At 42.7% G+C, this 18348-nt stretch overlaps 1 protein-coding gene across 1 annotated transcript; it reads right to left on the bottom strand.

Annotated features, from left to right (window-relative positions):
• Window positions 1-1686: 1686 nt before the first annotated feature.
• On the bottom strand, window positions 1687-15379 carry LOC120821185 (HHIP-like protein 1). The gene is made up of 14 exons (XM_040179578.2): window positions 14258-15379; window positions 10782-11046; window positions 10007-10286; window positions 9780-9905; window positions 9298-9441; window positions 8380-8492; window positions 8035-8175; window positions 7765-7839; window positions 7414-7540; window positions 7184-7329; window positions 6507-6588; window positions 6177-6259; window positions 5786-6076; window positions 1687-3661 (listed from the first exon to the last, which is right to left on the bottom strand). The coding sequence occupies exons 1-14, from the start codon at window positions 14549-14551 to the stop codon at window positions 2964-2966; spliced, it is 2865 nt and encodes a 954-aa protein (XP_040035512.2). The 5' UTR covers window positions 14552-15379; the 3' UTR covers window positions 1687-2963.
• Window positions 15380-18348: the final 2969 nt, after the last annotated feature.

Genomic DNA, 18348 nt, shown 5'->3' with positions numbered 1-18348 from the left:
GTGACAGAAGTATCACTGTAGCACTGGTAACACCTTTTGATGGCTCACTATTTATTCTTGTATTTAAGTTGACCGTCAAGAAGATCTTTACAGATGTAATAGTCCTTACAGATGAATATACTGTCATCGCAAGGCCCACTCAATATCCATCAGCCATTCATTCCTTACAGTAAATCTCTGTGGTCTCTGCTGCAATATTCATCCATTTAGGGCCTGAATACATTTTTGTGCCAAATATGTCACTTCAAGTCATCATGGCTGCAGCCTATTTTTAATTTTAAAGGCTCCTCCTAATGCGACAGAGGAATACATCTTCTTCTGAAGCTGAAATTCTGCCTGACTGCCGATCCACTGTGATTTTTCTCATCATATTCATCATCCACTATCTGCTGGATTCACTGAAGAGAGTGCGCTTTAACTCCGCTCGTATTGTCTTTCTAAGAGTCTGCATGTGTATCCAAGATCTGCTTGGATACATTATTGAACATCCAGCCAACCAATGGAGGCAGAGCAACTACATTTCAAGTAAACAGATTTCCAGTTACAGTCATTTTCTAATAAATTAGACTAATAAAAGAAGTTTAGACTCATTTAGAAAGAATCCCTCTCACTGATATGAACCCGTGGTGTTTGGTTTCTGACTTGCTGCCGTGCCGCCTTCCTTCGCAATCTGTGCAATGCGGCACCTTCCTGCAGGGTCCTCAAAAGGTTAGCGGATGCCTTTATTTGTCCTCTGTAACCCAACGACTACTGTTGAGTCAGGAAAGGTTGAAGGAGAGGTGGACTCCAGCTTTGTGAATGTGTAACTTTAATGCTCTGATCCTCCAATGGTCCAATGATCTTGGGGGTCTACTTATAGTTTGGTCAGTGTATAACACCTCATTGTGGCTCAGACATGCATTAGCTTAATAGGCAATTGTTGTATTAAAAAAATCTAAACTAAAACCGCAGAGCTGCAGTTGCAGCGAGCAAATTGTGAAAAAGAATTCTCATTAGTTCCCACTGAGGACGCCACTTTCTCTTAGGCTTGCACCGCTGATGGATCTTGATACTTGACTGCCTCCCTCTGGTTTAAAAGCAGAAGTAAACATTATAATAGACAGTATAATAGACCGCCACAGTGTATTGTATTCATATGTATGTGTTTGTATGGGTCATTTACATTACATATTTTCTCTTTACATACATTCTTTAGCATTGGTAACATTGAGGGCTTAAATTGACCAAATTTGTCCTTATTTATTTACTTATTTAGTCAGTGCAATCATGTTTCTATATTATGTATTTATTATTTCACTAATCCAAGCAGGATTGCTTCAATTTGCAATGTTTTTGATGTCAACTGTCGAAATCTTAAAGATATTTTAACAGATAACATTTTAATTTCCCTAAGATAACTGACGACGACAGACAACAAACCTAATAACAATATTGCCATCTAACCGCGCTCTTGTTCAATCAAACAGTGGCCTCAGTCCGCAGGGTTTCCTGAGATTTGTTAACACAGTGGACGACTGAGGGAATCAGGTAACCGTGGTCACCGTCTCACTCACAGAGCCATGTGATGGGAAGGACAGTTATACAAGGAGAGTGTGTGCGCTCGCTGGGTCAGAATGAGAGCTGTCATTCTCCAGCATACAAGGCATTGACAGAGAGTAAGTTTGAATCCAACCCAGACACTCAAAGTGCACTTAATAGTGGAAACATTTAATTATGTTCATCATAAAGAATGTCCAGCATTTCCCTCTTGACTTTTTTAAAACTTAAAACACAAAATGCTTATTTGAAAAAGATTTTTTTGAAAATAGACCTTCTGAAACTATACAATAAAAAAATACAAATGTCTTCCCAGAACACACTTCATTATTCTAAGATATGCTGTTTGCCTCATGCTCGTCTAGAGAGTATCAAAAGAGAGAAGAAAGAAACAATATGATTAAAGTTTCTCCATCACTCACTCAGTCACTATTTGAGCATTTGAGTTTATATATATATTGATCAACACTTATTACACATATTATATATATTAAGTGTGCGTCCTTTGCTTGGCACCATTATTTCAAATGAAAATGAACTCACAACCTTCACTAAAAATAATGAAGCATTTATATTCTTTAACAAATGAAAGTCCAAACACTACAATTAACTATATTTAGATGACAAACGCCTTCCAAAGGCATCGTTAAGGCTGCCAAAGCAATTTGTCTGAAACGACTTGTTCCATTATAACCTATAGCTGTAATGAATTCTGATGGAAGCAGGTTCTTTATTGCACGGTGGGGGAGAATGAGTGATTGGCATATAAGGTCATGAGATTGCCTTGGCGAGAGGTCCCAGACTGTATATTAGACGTGGAGAAAGTCACCACGACGTCACCCATCAGTTTGTGGAAGGTCAGTTGGAAGCCTCGAGGTCGGCCTTTTGGCCGTCGGCCATCTGTTGTTTTTTTTGCAGCCAGATTTCCCTTTTCGGGCCTAGAGGTTTCTTCCTGAATGCTATCCAACATAATGATGGACGTTCACTTTTTCACTGTGATCTGTAGCTTTTAGGTTCTATTTTTATCTTTTTAACCGTTTCCATCCTCTGAATCACTTTGACACCCTGGATGTACTATTCAGACCCAATTTGTAGATCCTTCTCTCTAAATTCACTTTTTAGGGCTCATCAAAGGCTTGTATAGTATCAGTGAGAGAGTTTTAGAGAAAGCTCCTCCTGAATTAGTAATAAAATCAGACCGTATATGGCCATTATTTTTTGCATTTGACTGTGGCCGGGAAATGATGAAGGTAAAAACAATTTGAAATCTAGAAAACTTTAGAAAATACAATCATAGACATGTAAGCAAACTGACATCCCCAGTAGTCTTTAATAACTTTTTATACCATCTTTAAATTCTTGTCAAATAGTTCTCAATTTTTCCCCCCCCTCCTGTCACTTTCTGCGTGCTTCTGTCTCCTCCGCTTCTAACCGCAGATCACCCCGACATCTTCCCCGTGGGAGCAGTTGTGTTTCCCCACCCGGGATCTTCTGCACTCCAGCAGCGATCTCTCCCCGCCCTCGCACTCCACGTCGTCCAACAGGATCCTGACGCTGCGGTCGGCCTCGCCCAGCGCGGCCCTCTTCATCACCGCCAACGCGCCGGCGAAGCCCAGCTGTCGACACACCACGCCGCCTGCTTTGCTGGTGAAAAGGTCGTCGCACACCGTCCCCCACTCGCCTCGGATAAATATCTCCACTCGCCCTCGACTTGACAAACCTTCAGCGCTCACCAGGCGCACCGAGCCGGCCCGAGGCCCTTTTTCTCCTCTCCCCCTCTTGTGGCCGTTACCTCGTCCTCGAGGCCTCTTGTGCACTTGGTTACCGTCCCCGCGGCGTTCCGGCTTCTCTCCGAGCCGCAGCCCGTCTTCCCGTGATTTGGGAAGAGTTGTGTTGAGCGGTGGACTCTGGCTGCAGTACGGCGCCCGAGCTGTGGTCAGAGACACGCGCGGTGGTTTCGGAGCTGTGGCGTGCGGAGGTGTTGGTGGTGGTGGTGGGGTCAGAGGTCGGGAGGTGGTAAAAGGGCTGTGCTGAAGGGGTTTCCAGTGTCTCCCGGTGGGAAGGGTGGCAATTGGGATTTGAGCGATCCTAGAGACGGCTGCAGTGGCGCCGGTTGTGCGATAACCTGATGGAGAGACAGAATCACCCTCTTTATATGTACTTTAACAGTGTGCTGAAGGTGTTTTTCCTTAAAGTATTAGTTTGAGATTATTTGCTTTCTTGGCGAGTGTGAGATGAGAAGACTCTTCTATTCACAAAGAGAGGTATCAACCTTCTCATCATTGACTGCAAGAAAGCACCTTCCCCAATACGTCAGACATATCTCTAACTACTGATTTGCTGAGCTGAGAGTGTTTCACAAAGCTGCAATGTCACTAAAGCCAGCGTTATCCTTGACGACAGGCGAGGAAAGACATGAACACAGACACACAAGGATGAATGTCCAAACTGAAGCTGATGCAGAATCATTTATTCAAAATGCCAAGGTAGGCGATTTAAATTAAAGTACTACGCAAAACATATATATAAATAAGCAAATAAGCAACATTTATCCTGCTTTTAAACTCTTGTACCAGCCAAGAATATAAATATATTTCAAGCAGGAATTAAACTAAGCAACACTAGCTGATTTCCCTCTACCTGAGTTTGTCCAGTGGGAAAGGCTCAAGTGGCATTTACATGGAATCAGGCCGACGAGAGCCAACGTCCCTTTGGACAGCTACAGGGAGACAAACTGACATACAAACACATGATGACATGTTGTGATGGAAAAAATGTATTAAATACATTTATGATTTTGTATCATCACAGTAATTACCGTAATGTAGCTTTGAAATGCAGCTCTCTCTTAATAGTCTACAGCAAACTCTCCTTGTGCAAAGAAGCTACAAATAATGCTTTTGTGAATTGCGTCAACAAAGAAGCTAAATCTGAAAATGGAAAGCAATGGCCTTTACCGTTAACGTTATCTTCTGTCCTGCTCCACCTGGTTCCATGTAAATGCAGTACTGTTCTTACCCTGATACCCTTTACTGTTTTCTTTAGCGGTTAATAAAGTGAATACAACTAATCTAAAGAGATAAAGGCATATTTGTGTTATTTTCCCGCTGATTTTTCCAGTTATGGTGCAAAGACTGATAAGAAGCACAAGCAAAATGATGAAATTTGATCTAAACATTTGTGATTCGGTCAACGTATCCTAGAACAACGGTATATCTTACAAAAATCTATTTCTCCAAAAAATGTCCATCAGCACGTACAGTCAGTGCCACCGGTTTAAATAAGTGTACAAGGCAAAATGACTGTCTGTTATGTAACTTCTGAGGTTGGCGTTAAGTATGAACGTTGGGTAATAAAAGTAAGGTTAAATATGTCAACGTAAACTACAGGTGTCACTCAATCCCCCCCCGCCCAACTCATGATGAGGACCTTGTGACTTTCTTAGCAGCAGCCCAGCATGTACTTCTGTTCTTGTAAGGACAAGCAGTGGATGAGACAGATTGACAGGCTGCATGTTGATTTATGGACTCTCAGAAGTGGTAATAGAAGTAAATAAAAGAGTTAGAAAGAGAAAATTACGTATTAGTATTTTTTGTGGCACAAAAAAGAACATAAAATGATAAATATCTAACTGTGTCATTTATCGGCCCTCCTAACTTTCACCGTGATTAATTCACGACTCTTCCTCTTCCACTCCTTTTCCATTTTCTCATTCCAAGAAATTGTTCCATTTTGAAACTTTAAATACATAACAGTTTAACAGCCAGAAGTGAGCTGTTATGAAAACAATTCACACCCTGCATTAATTTAACCTGGTAGGTAGACCAAAAAAGCTAAAAACCCACATTTACAGTTAACCAAATTCAACTCAGCTGTCAAACACTTTATATTCATTATTTTCATTCATTTATAGTTTGTAGCAAAGATGTGCAGCATCGTTTTTCTAATTTCTAAGTGGCTTAACTTTTTCTGAATAAAATTCTTTTAAATTATCCAAGGAAAGATAATTGCACGGATGTAATCTAATTCAGCTATTAGCGTGTTAAAATGTAAAGCAAAAACTGAGCGTAAAGGAAGAAACCACTTGCTCTGATGCTGGTTGCGTCTGCCTGCAGCACGGTGTGCACCAGCATACTGGTGGCTTTCACGTTAGTACGGCCAGCGGACGTAGTCGGTGGGTCAACAGTGGAGCTAGTGGGTGAATAATCAGTGGAGCTGGCTTGGTAAACGGGTGCACCAGTGGGCCTACCAGTGGCTGAGGTGGTGGCGGGGGTTGTTGCCGTGGTCATCTGGACAGTGGCCGGTTGTGTTGATGTCGCTGAGGTCGTTTTTCTCATTGTTGTTTTTCTTGTTGTCGGTAATGTTGTTTTTCTTGCTGTTGTTGCTGCTGTCGGTGGTTGTGGCTTCTGTCTTGTTGTTTTCCTTGTTGGCATCGGTGGTTTTATTATTATTATGGGTGATTTTCTCCTCGGTGTTGTTGGTTTTCTTGTGGTTGTCGTGGGTACGGGTGTTGTAGTTGGTTTCTTGTTGATTACAAACTCTGCAAACAAGAAAGACATATTTTTAATCAAAAAACCTATAAAGGACCCAGGAGTGTAACAGAAGGATGTGGAAGAAACGTCATTTTAAGATTTTCTAACCTTCTTTGGGGTGGAAGTGAATCAGTTTTCCCTTTATCTTGACAGGCAAAGGCTTGATGCTGCATTTTCCTGGTGCTGCTCGTCTTTTGGTCAGGAGAAAAAATAAGAGCATGTGTGTATTCTATTCTATACTTTTAGTTTAGTTATTTAAAGTTATTCTACTCAATTACATAAGACCAGGTATTCTACATTAGACAGGATAATTGGCAGGGCTGATACGTCAGCTGATGTTAGCTTATCGCTGATACATACGTGTGCATGTACGTCTCTACACACCCCTGTAGGCATGATGGACATGTATTGGCTGGATGTTTTGAGTTGGTTGGCTACCTGGAAGTATCCACTATCTTATAGATGACTCCGGCCCTCGCTGTGGCACTCGGGGATCCGGTGGCTAAGAAGTACAGCTCCCCTGGAAAGATGATAGAGACAAAAGGAAGATGGAGAGTCAGGCGGACGGACACAGGAGGTGATCAAAAGACAAAGACAGACTCAGCAAGAAAGAAAGATGACGAGGAGAAACGATGGTAGACAGCAGGTAAAGAATACAGAAAGTGAAGAAAAATGGAGAAAGAGGAGATAAATTACAAGACAGACTCAAAATGTGTATTACGGTGAAATAGAGATGGTGTCTGTAAGGCGAAGGGATGTGGACTTTACTTGAACTGTATAAGTACTCTACTAAATCTCCCACGGTCACTTTCAAAGGAAGGGAAGAAAATAATTCAGACGAGCAGCGTGTGTGCAACGATCCCTCCTGCGCACATCAGTGTTTGATTCAAACCAGATTGAAAGTCCAGCTGAACCTTCCACTTTGTGCTTTTGGACGTACTTTAATACTGTCAACAACAATTCCAAAAGCTAAAAAAATAACACAAAATCCCTAACCATATAATTAACTTTACAAACTGCTTTAGCATCTTAATGACCCCTTTGATGTTTCCTTTTAATTATGCAACCAAAGCGTAGGCTTCAATGACTGTTAGATGTTTGCTTGTTGCTCTCACCGGCTTCGTCCTCGGCAAAAGAGATGATGTATTTAAAGTAACTGTCAATGAGTTTGGGGAACCTGCAGGTCTGGCCTCTTCCCATGCAGACCTCATTGTACTGCCATTCACCCGAAGTGACGTTCTCCTTCAGAGACATCAGTCGCCTGAGCAGAAACAATGGCCCGTTAACGCAAACAGCACAATGACAGTTTGACAGTCTGATTTTACAGCAGCGCGGAAACACAAACCCGCTCATGAAGTCCCCAAAGATGTAGAGTCCATTGAGGTTAGGCATCTGACAGCCTCTGTAGACGTACCCTCCTGTCACTGATTTGCCCAACTTGTGGGGGTAAGCAAATATGGGCAAGATGTCGTCTTCGTGTGGACAGAGACAGACACAAACACATCAGTTTTAGAAAGCGCAGCTCTGCGGCGCTCACCGACATGGCGAGTAGAACGTGTGTCAAAAATGACTCGAGGCCACAAACTTTCAGATTCATTTTTGCTCAAATGAGACTCCACAGGCTTTAACGGTGGCGGTGCATAAATTGTAAAGTAAGACAATGTCAATCGTAAAAAGTTAAAGAAAACGTCCTCACCTAGCGAGGAGTTTTGACAGAGTTTGCGATCGTAGCAGCTGAAGCCTTCTTTGGCCCTCCATCCATAGTTGCCTCCTTCAAACAGACCAGAAAAGTTAGAGTTTTATACTCACAGAATTCGGTCTGGCTGTGATTGTGTGTCTATTTCGCCGTTGATGTTTGCAAAGATAAAAGTTTCACGACATGAGAATGAATAGACCATGACAGCCATTTCACGAAACAGTAAACTACTTGAAAATAACAAGAAACAAACTACAATCGTCATCCCACCTTTGACAATGATGTCCACCTCTTCATATTTGTTCTGGCCAACGTCACCACAAAACATCCGGCCTTCGCCTCTGCCTGTGGCGCGGTCGCCTCGGTCAATGGAGCAACGCCACATGTTTCGAACCCCGTAGGCATAAATCTCTGCACAGAGGGAAGAAAATCAATGCAAATGTATTCACGTTCACACGAATAAAATACATCCTTTGCACTGCTGCACACAGGTCAGGTGAAGGTGCTTCTATGTTCTGTGTTTTCATTTCATTCCATTCACTTGAAACCTCCTCACAACTCTTAACTGTTGACTCGCATTGCTGCAGAGCTGTTTAACAGTTTTTCGGCATTTACCCGGTCGAGCCTCGTTCTCCCTCAGGAAGGGGTTGTCTGAGGGGAGGCTGTACGGGGCGCCGTCGTCATTGTCGTCGACGTCAATGCGCAGCACCTTGCCAAGGAGTGTCGACCTACGAATACAAAGAGTAGATGAGGGAGCCAGAAAGAGTCAGAGAGGCTTTGAGAGCGAAAGGACTGAGCTGCTCATTGAGTGCTCCTTGGAGGCGGATACCAAAAATAAGTTGACCTGGAACTTGAGCTTGTGCTTTGCTTTTGAGCTGGGGCTTTTTTACAGGTTTCTTTAAACCGCCTATTCCTCTGCATTAAACGCAACCCTTTGCCCTTTCTCATCATAATTCCTCCTCATATGTTTCCATTAGTTAGTGTCCCTCAATGCCCTCTTTGTGCATCAATCTGAGCTAAATATTTAGGTTTGTCCTTTCCTTTCTGCGTAGTTTTCTCAATTTTTGATTTTCACTCGCACCTTTCTGCTCGGCCCTGTTCCAATCATTCATATTCCTCGCTCCCTATTTCTTTTTTTCCTACGAATACCAGTGTGCGGCGGTGCAATGTGTCGAGTAAATATTAGAGTTGACAGCTTGTATCCCCCCCTCGTTCCCAGACGAGCTGAAGTGTGGCCGCTGAGCTGTTGACAGGTGTGATTATTTTATTTGAAAATAGCTCAGGAAGGAGATTTTGAAGGGCTCTCAGACTCACCATTGGTTTGTCACAATTCTCACTGAGTAAAATATTGAGGTTGTTTGCTATTCTGCTGTGAATTATTCTGTAATGGACTATTTCCTTTTGTCTGAAGGAAAGCTGCAGGTCACTCAAATGATCCTTGCTTGATGTTATGTAAACAATTTCATTTACCTTCTTGTTGAAAATACTGAAGAGACTTCAATCAAGAACCTTCATCTGTTAAATTGTTCTTACTTGTTCTGTGCGTTGCCAAACTTTCCAAATGGGTCCCCCGCTCGGCCACCGTCCCCGATGAAGATGTACAAGTACCCGTCATGGCCAAACAGAAGCTGTCCTCCATTGTGATTGGATGCCGGCTCTGCAACCTCAAGAATGGTCCTAAACCACAAAGTACATGAGAACCACAACTTAAAGATATTCCATAACATCTAAGTGTCCATCAACGAAGACCAGAACTGGAATCAGCCTCCTCCAATTGTAAGCCGTCAACTTGCAGTTTACATACATTTATTTCCTAAAGTTTGTCCTAAGCCATGAGTCTGAAAATAGTTCCCCCCATAGAGTTACGTTGAAAAAGAGTCTTCACTCTTTTATCTTTGAGCTTTATGTTTTTGAAGTAAATCAATGGTACGATTAGTCCTTATTTAACTAGAGCCTACAAGCTGTGAAGGCACGTGATAGCTGAATCCAGAACATCTGTAAACGTCTGCCCTCACCTCTCAGAAGAGTGGTCCACTTGGTTGTCATCATGTGTTAGCAGCGTGAACTCGCTGATCCGGATCCTCTCCTCCTTCTTGACCGACACGGAGTAGTACACATAGGCCTTTCTGACCACACTGATCCTATACGCACAGAAAAGAGGCAGAACAATACTTCCCACTTGGGCACATGGGTGACGTTTTCCATTGAGAATCATGCATTTAATTAAGACGCGTGCGTGAACCTCGGGTGAAGGGCTATGCAGAGGAACCCCCTCTCGTCTCCAGCCCACGGCGACGTGAGGACGGCTCGGGTGAGGTTGAGGAAAGGGCGATCGATCCGTGAGCCGTTGGCCAGGTAGACCCACACGTAGCCCAGCTGCTCCGCCACCAAGAAGCGATGAGTCCCGTCGTTTGCGTGGATCATGGCCACCGGGTTACGGAGCCCGTTGGCCACCTCCTGCAAGCACAGCTCCAGACATCCTTCGGGATCCTCACGTACCGAGCCCAGGTTGGCATTGAGAGCTGGGGACAGAGAAGAGGAAATGAGAAAGGAAGACTGCAGTTTACTTGTTCCTGTAATAGATCATTATCAGCATACAAAAACAGAATGGGTTAAGGAGGTATCCGAGTTTAAGTGTGTCTGAGAATCTGTTCGTACAGTTCTCTTTCTCTTAAGTTTTGTAAGGTTAGCATGACTCCCAAAATGTGTCCCAAACGTATTTTCTCCACCTCTCAATTGGTCTAAATCAAAGTCGTTTTACATATGTTTTTTTTTTTAAAACAACATTATTTTTGCATCCAGCCAACCACATGTTTAGACTGGCAGGGAGTGGCAATGTCTGCACATAAATCATAATTATACTGTCTTCTTAGTGCAGCTTGAGGTTCTTGCCATCGAGCATTGCAATCTTTGTTCACGTTGGCTGTGTACGCAAGTGTGAGTATTAAGATAAGCTTATCTCAATGGGTGTCCTTTACAGCTGCTGAGCAGAAACATCTGTCCAACCATAACCATACCTGCATTTGTCAACACATTAGGATAGCAGTACTGTTTGTCCTTCAGCTCCAGAAAGTTGCAGAACATGGTGCGATCTTCTTCTATAGTTGCGGTGAGGTTTGCAAACTGCTCCGGACTCCCCGAGTCCTCCAGGAGGAGGCTGAGCGTGTAGCGACACTGCTGCCAGTATTCGGAGCAGTAATCGCCGCACAGTCCGGGCACCGTGCGCATGGGCGTGTTTGCATCTTCGGCATCATACAGGTGGGCAGCGTACGGAGAACACTCCTGCAGGAGGAAAAAATGATATTCACGATTGAAGTCAAAAAGAAGCCATCAATGCACCAGTCTTTAATGTAATCATTGTGTATAGATGGATCTTTTCTGTTTGCGCGTGGGTCCCCTTCAGCGTTTGTACTTATTGAGCCTCCTTTAAGCCGATGTGTTGATCTCAGAGGTAAAGTTAAAGGACATGTATGGATCACAGAAATACAGGTAGAGTGTACTTATTCCACCACAGCTCCTCACCGCCCCACTATAACTGGTCCCATCTGAGTTATATACAGGCTGTCTGAGACTGCCGCCTGGTATAAATGGATCCCAGGAAGGTCCAGTCAGTTATTAAGTCACAACCACACCGTCCACACCCAGAATGGTGAGCTGCAGGCACGGGAAGGCACAACAAGCAAACCCTCAGGCGCTTGACTGGCGCTCGCTCACTTAGTGCCACATCTCTCTATACGGATCATCCCCAGGAAAGCAACAGATCCCTTGTAAACAAACACAGATATGAAAAACCAACTGACCAGATGGTGGACTGATGCAAAACTTTCGATGTGTCATCTTTTGTCTGCCTACTTGACCACTGGGCTGTTTCTGTTTCTTTGCTTCACAGTGGCTGAGCCTGCAGTTTTTACAAATGGATATTTCTACTGTTGTTCAAAACAAAAGTTATAGTTGTGTTATGTGTATATGTCTCATTATTCAGTTGACCAATAATCTGCTGTAACTGTGACAACAATTTTACAGGGAAATCTTGGAAACACACACAAACACACGGCTGCAACAGAAAGTCCCTGAATGAAAAGTAAAATACACACACAGAAGTGTGAATAACTCAATAAACAAACTGTGTGTGTGTGTGTGTGTGTGTGTGTGTGTGTGTGTGTGTTTCTACCTGGATCTTCCGATTATAAATCATTTAAATCTGTATGTCTTTGCGCTTGTCAAGCTCACAAATCCCTATACGACACATTATCAATTATTTATATAATGAAGAAGGAAAAGGAAGAAAGCTATGTATGATTAAGTTCAATTTACATTCACATGTGTGACACTTAACTTTGTTTCTAAATTAACAATAAATAGTTTTCTACAATACAATTTCTACAAAATATACCAAAGAGGCAACAGTCTTTTAACATGAAAGTGTGAGAATGTATTTCTATTTAGGAAAATGTGAGCCACATAAAGATAAAAGGTGCAGTGCATAGTACCCAGATTTGTCACTGGTCTACGGCTGGCTTGGTAGACTCGTCTCTCCTGTGACCCGCTGAAGTTGAAAACGAGCCATTGTCCATTGTTCATCTTGACTCATATTATCACAGGGTATGATGAATGCATGCAAGCACTAACAGCTGTTCCCTAACAATGCAAACACTTCTAACTACCATAATTTGTGTTTACGCACACAGTTCAGAATAAACTGAAATTCAGCAGAAAATATTTTTTAAGACTCTGCCTCCCTGAGTCCATGAAAGGCCCACATGGTGATGTTTTATTATGTTTAAGAGAGAGAGAGAGAAGGCAGATTCCTGGTTCTGGAATGGACCCCCTGATTAGCTGGAGGAAAGGAAATCTGAGATGAATAGAAAAAGAGAAGAATCTGATCATCAAACTGGCTGTGAACGCTCAGATACCTCAATTGTTGTCATTGCCGAGAAGGAAAAGTACACATTTTCATGATCTTCACTTCTTTTATCTCTGCCTCACTTTTTGGCTTCCCCCTCTCTGCCCCTCTCTGGCAGGAACCTGATATATCCTGTACCCCTGGCCAGAGGAGGAAATAGTTATTTGTTTGGTCAGTTAAGCCGACAGTTAAGAGATGATGACAATCTCCACTAAGTCATTTTCTATGCCTCTCTCTCTCTTTCAGAGTTGTGGGGTTCTGCAAGATCTACACAACACAAAGAGCATATTTAGAAAATCTAAACACTTAAATATAAATAATCAAAGAAACAGCACCGACACAGCTCATTGCTGCAGTGCCCTTTATTTTTCTTCATAAGTTGTTAAATATGGAAAAAGTTGACACTTTTGAGAAGATTGCAATCGTTTAAGATCTGCGTCTAATGTTGTAGGAAACGCCTTGCAAGCCTCTCACAGGGACTTTGTTCTGGGCTCTGAGGCTCAAACTAGACTGTGGGAAGTGGTTCGTGAGCTGCACTGCTGTTGTTACACACAGTCCGCATCGCTTGGCTATAATTATCACAATGACGGAAATCTATATTTCAGGAGTTCAGTTACTCGCCTATGACGTTAAAATGACAGGAAGATGGAGGATGAGGGATGAGTGTAAAAGGAATCCCAAGCACTGTAAATAAAAAAAAGTTTTTTGTGTTGAGTTGTGGTAGGAAAATGTAGGTTTTTTTAACTGGTGGTTTCCTGGCACATAATGGGTTATTCATTCGTGATTGATTTTTCCATAGAATAAAGACATTAGCAAAGAGTTAATTGAGATTCCAGAATGTCTGTTCATGTAGTTAAAGACATATTACACAATAACATCACACAATTTGTGGGATTTCAAAAAAGTAAATTGTGCCGTCACTCAGCTTTGAGTCTGGAGTTCAACTAGCACGTGTGTAAATTGTGCAGTTTGTGAATTTACTACATACATCGGCCCACAAGACACATTTCAAGCCAGTGAGTTCTTCCAGGTCGCTGTTAAAGGAAACACATCGCGATTAGCAAAAGTTAAGAATGCGGTTGAGCTCCCCAAGCACGAGTAAGCGCTGGTTTACAGATGTCAACCTCTGCATGCAGCCATTAAAGCGCATGTTAAGTTGGTCCATCATTCAGATGGGTTTTGTGATGTTATTTTCTTCCCACTGAAATGGAAATGGAAAAATTGTGACCTGACTAAACAAATTTCAAAAAACAGCTTAAAAAATGCAGAGAGTTTGTACTGCAAACATCCAGAGTTAATATTGGAGCAGTAATTAGATAAAACAATGTGGCACTACATATTCACTGTACAGCGCTACACAAACACACAGTGGAAGATGTGGACTTACATGGACTACGCTGTGAAAAGACTTTAGAAACAGGTGTATCTGTCCAGTACAGACGTGGTTTAAGTCACATACTCAAATGCAATTTGAGTATGTGACTTAAACCATAAGCAATAAGCCTTAAGCAATTTGAGTATGTGGTGGGTTAGTGTGGACGCATATTCACATACAATAACTATTTTCTAATAATTGAATGTATCCCTTACCAGGCAGAGGATGCTGCGTATGTACCGGGCACAGGTCATGTAACCTGAATGGTCAAAGTTGTCCATGATGGTGTAGAACCTGAGTGATATCTCCTCATCCTTTTCCAGATCACAGCATCCAAACTTGGAGTACTCCTTACAGAAAGCCAGCGGCTTCCGTGGCTCAAACGGGGGCTTGTAGTCCAAACACTGGGGGTGACAGCACCCGCGCCAGGCCTGGAGGAGCAGCAGCAGGACGAGGAGGAGGAGGTGCAGCACAGAGACGCGCTGAAGATTACAGGTCTGTGGGGTCATGATGTGAATGAGCTGTCTGTCAATTGGCTCAAAGCAGCTTGGGTGTGATATTTCACCGTATTGTGTGAGAGGAGGAATTCCTTGTTTGAAAATTCAAATGGGACATCTCTCACAACATCTGCCCAGTGCGGTTGCAAGACTCAGTTTCAGGCAACCGTGTGTGTGTGTGTGGGTATGTGCATGTGTGTGTGGAAGTATGAATGTGTATCAAACACACTGACCCTGCATCACACCTGCCAGCAAGTTGGCCAGAGTCAGGCAAAGCACTCAAAACCTAAACATGGTATTTTTTTGGCAGGCTGCCCCTGTGATGTGTGTAAATAAGGTTTCGTGAGATCGTGCACGTCCAGTGAAGTCTTTTGGTGGCGATTGGCTCTGCAGTGCAGCTGTCCCGGTGGTGTGTGGAGGTTTGCAGAACCAATGACCCAAAGTCCTGATGACGTGGAGAGACTCCTTGTTACTGTAGTAGTATCGGCAAAAACATCTGTGCATCACAACACAGTTTCTTGAAAAAGAGTCCAAGTCTTCCAGTGACTGAAACAAATGTCCATCCCATTTACAAAAAGTTATTCAAATGGATGCTTAGAAGTCCTCAAAAAAAACTGCCCTATTGCTAAAAGCAAATCAGCAGGGAGGAAGTTGAAAGTCTCCCCTTCGCCCGACGTTTCAGCAAAAATATTTACTTCCAGCTTGAAGTCACTTGTGGAATCTGGCTGTGTTTGCTCTGGACATGTGCGCACTCGCTGCAGCAGACGTGAGCCGCTTACATAGGGACAGCGGGACGGAGTGGGAGAGAAGGCTTCTTTCATTCAGACACACAGCCACGCTGCAGAACTTAACCTAGATCCCGCCCTCCTCGCTTCTTTCCTCCTCCTCCTCCTCCTTCTCCTCCTCTTTTACTTCACTCTTTCACTCTCCTACAAAGACACGTGCATTCCTTCCCATAGCATGTGGTCTATATTGCACTGAAGTTGCAACTTTCCACCTCTCTGCAGGCTCTGCCCCTTCAGCATTCCCAGACCTCCTCTCTGTCTCTACTGTTTCCAGACAGACTCACGGTTCTGTTTGTGTGTGTGTGTGTGTGTGTGTGTGTGTGTGTGTGTGTGTGTGTGTGTGTGTGTGTGTGTGTGTGTGTGTGTGTGTGTGTGTGAGAGTGACTCAGGACGTGTGCTGCCAGCAGAGACCAATGGACTCTCCAGGCACAAATCCAAATCCTATGTTGAAGAACAAAGCCGGCCAAAATGTACCAGTACTTGAGGCTGGAATTAACTTTGTGCCTAAACCAGCACGCTCAAAAACAAAATATAGAGTTCAAACGGATGTCCTTTTACGCGGATGTCCTTTTTTAGTTTTCTTCTCTAGTCCAAATTTGGATATTGTGTGATTTTCTTTACTGCCGATATAACATATAATCTTTAGTAACACTGGCCTCAATTTTAAAAATACTAATATGTTTTTTTTGGAGCATGAAAGTAACATGACTGCATTTTAACCACCTTAAATATGAGGTACAAAGTTAGAATGAAGAAAAATGTGGCCATCAAATGGCTATTTAGTTCTGCAGCTCATATGATGTGGGATTCATTTGCTAATTTGTGGGTTTTTTACTGTGGAGGCCTCCTCTTGGAAACTACACAGAATCTGCTTGTAAATTATTCTTATTTTTCCTCTTAAGAAACAATATCCAACTGAACCACATCTTTTTTTAAATGTTAACGAAATGTGACATTCAATCAAGACTAAAGGATGAGCAGCGTGTATATACTTGTGTTTAGTTTGTGTAGTGTGTGTGTGTGTGTGTGTGTGTGTGTGCATAGACACACTGCTGCCATCTGTGCCTCATTATTGCTCGGCCACCTCTCAGCTCAGAGAGTGACTCCCATCGGTCTGCCTGTCAGACATGTTAACTCGCTACTCACAGATCTCTATCAGATAGAACGATGGGCCCTCGACGACGTTGCGTAACTCATCAGAGGTCTGATAGATTGATATGACCAAGTTCTGATAACTTAACACTTTTAACTTTTAACAAAACGGGTTTTTGGTGCATCAACGCACAATTCACTTGTTTATTAAGTTCAAAATGTTCAAGTCAATCACACATTGTTTCTCAGACGATATCATACTTAACCGCAGCCTTGTTTTGACTTTGAGTGAGATGAGTATTTCTTTGCGTCCAAAATGGATGAAGCTGTGAGGAGATCAGATCTGCTGAGACTTGTTCCACCTAACTATTAAAAATAATTTCCTGCCAACAGTGTTCATACTGAGTCAGTGAGTCAGTCTTTACTGGAAGTGACACACACACATAAATAACCCGAAGGTAACTAACCACACGGACTCTCAGGCTTTGTGTCTCTTATCTTTTTTTTTTTTACTCTCCTACATACACGTACCGTCAGTGAGCCGTTGCTGCAACTCTTGAGGTCATTTCCTGGTGATGTCGTCCTTGAGAACGGTTGTGTATAACACACACGTACACATTTTCATAGTCATAATAGATAATCTAGTTGCAGAATGTAATAACTATTTAGCCTGGGGAGCTGTTTGTATTATATTTGATACACAAGTTTCGACTTCATCAACAACGTCAACTAGCGACTATTTTTCAATGTGATCACACCGACGATCCTTTCTCCACTTTGTTATGTTATTTTTAGTGCCCTTCCTAACTCCTGGACCACTACACCCATCTTTAAGCTCTGCATTCATCTTGATCTCGACTACACACTGCAGACTTTCATGATCGCATCTTTTACTGTCGTGATGACGTCATGTAAACGAGACGATAAGCTGTCTCCACGACCACGCTGTGCACTCGATGAATCACACAGTCACCCAGTAACGTTGTGATGAGAAGGGAAAGTTGAATTTACTCTTTCACCAACTGGTCTGAACACCTCAACTCCTGCTGCAGTGTTTTCTAGTGCACAGAGTTCACTTCTCTCTCGCTATGGCGAAACTAAAGTGCCAAGACAAACTGAGATCATGACTCCCCTCCTCCTGTCCCACACCATATATGGACATCCAAGGCTAGTCAATAAAAATAACGTGTACTTTTCTGTGAGTCGTGTGTGTGTGTGCTGTGGTGTTGGTGCCTGCTGGTCGCTATGTGTGCAAGATGCATGAGAAGAAAAGATACATTAGACTTCCTGTGAACCAAACTTCAACGCAAAGTTAAAAATAATAGAGGTAGCATTCTATCAGATATTTGGTCTCAGCAATGGCACTTTGTCTTCTTTCATATAGAATTTTTTTTTTTTAATTCTGCTGGAAATGCTGGAAATGTGTTTACTGTTGTCATGCAATGCAGAGAACTGTGGGAGCTGCAACTTCTAATCTCTGATTAATTATTGTGTATGGCTGCCGGGTAACATATGGTTGATCGTCCTGCGCTCAGGGCTGATGAGTTGTTCAAATGAAATAATTTCACCACAACAGTCTGGCTCTTGAAACTGCACCTCATCGGTCTTCATCTTCATTAATCCCTTCCCCCTCCCCTGGCAGGGCCTTCGTGCTGCCAAAAAGGCAAGTGATCAGTGTTTTGGTTATTATGCAGCAAAATATGTTTTCTGTTTGCCCTTCAGCAGATAAAGTCTTGGCTTTTGTTCAAGATTGGCACTTTTACAGCCTCCAATAAAGGAAGATATGTTTTCTTCAGGGGTATATTTGGTCTAGGTGTGACATGTGATTCCCTCCTCAAGGTGAAGATATCTTTTATCTCATGAAACTTTTCTTTGGGATTTCTTTCCACATCTCAGGCTTGGAACGGCAAACACTAAACTCACTTGAATTTC

This window comes from Gasterosteus aculeatus, chromosome 1 (assembly GCF_964276395.1).
Source record: "Gasterosteus aculeatus chromosome 1, fGasAcu3.hap1.1, whole genome shotgun sequence".
NCBI lineage: Eukaryota > Metazoa > Chordata > Actinopteri > Perciformes > Gasterosteidae > Gasterosteus > Gasterosteus aculeatus.
The sequence above is the reverse complement of the archived record's forward strand: the minus strand, read 5'-3'. Positions and strand labels throughout refer to the sequence as shown.

What these genes read in the sequence shown, in the direction of transcription:
- LOC120821185 (XM_040179578.2), bottom strand. Translation starts at nt 14,551, where the DNA reads ATGACCCCACAGACCTGTAATCTTCAGCGCGTCTCTGTGCTGCACCTC. An exon ending in CTGTCAAAACTCCTCGCTAG is followed by an intron (nt 7,541 to 7,764) that starts GTGAGGACGTTT and finishes GTCCACACGAAG; the next exon opens with ACGACATCTTGCCCATATTT. An exon ending in AAGATAGTGGATACTTCCAG is followed by an intron (nt 6,260 to 6,506) that starts GTAGCCAACCAA and finishes CCTGACCAAAAG; the next exon opens with ACGAGCAGCACCAGGAAAAT.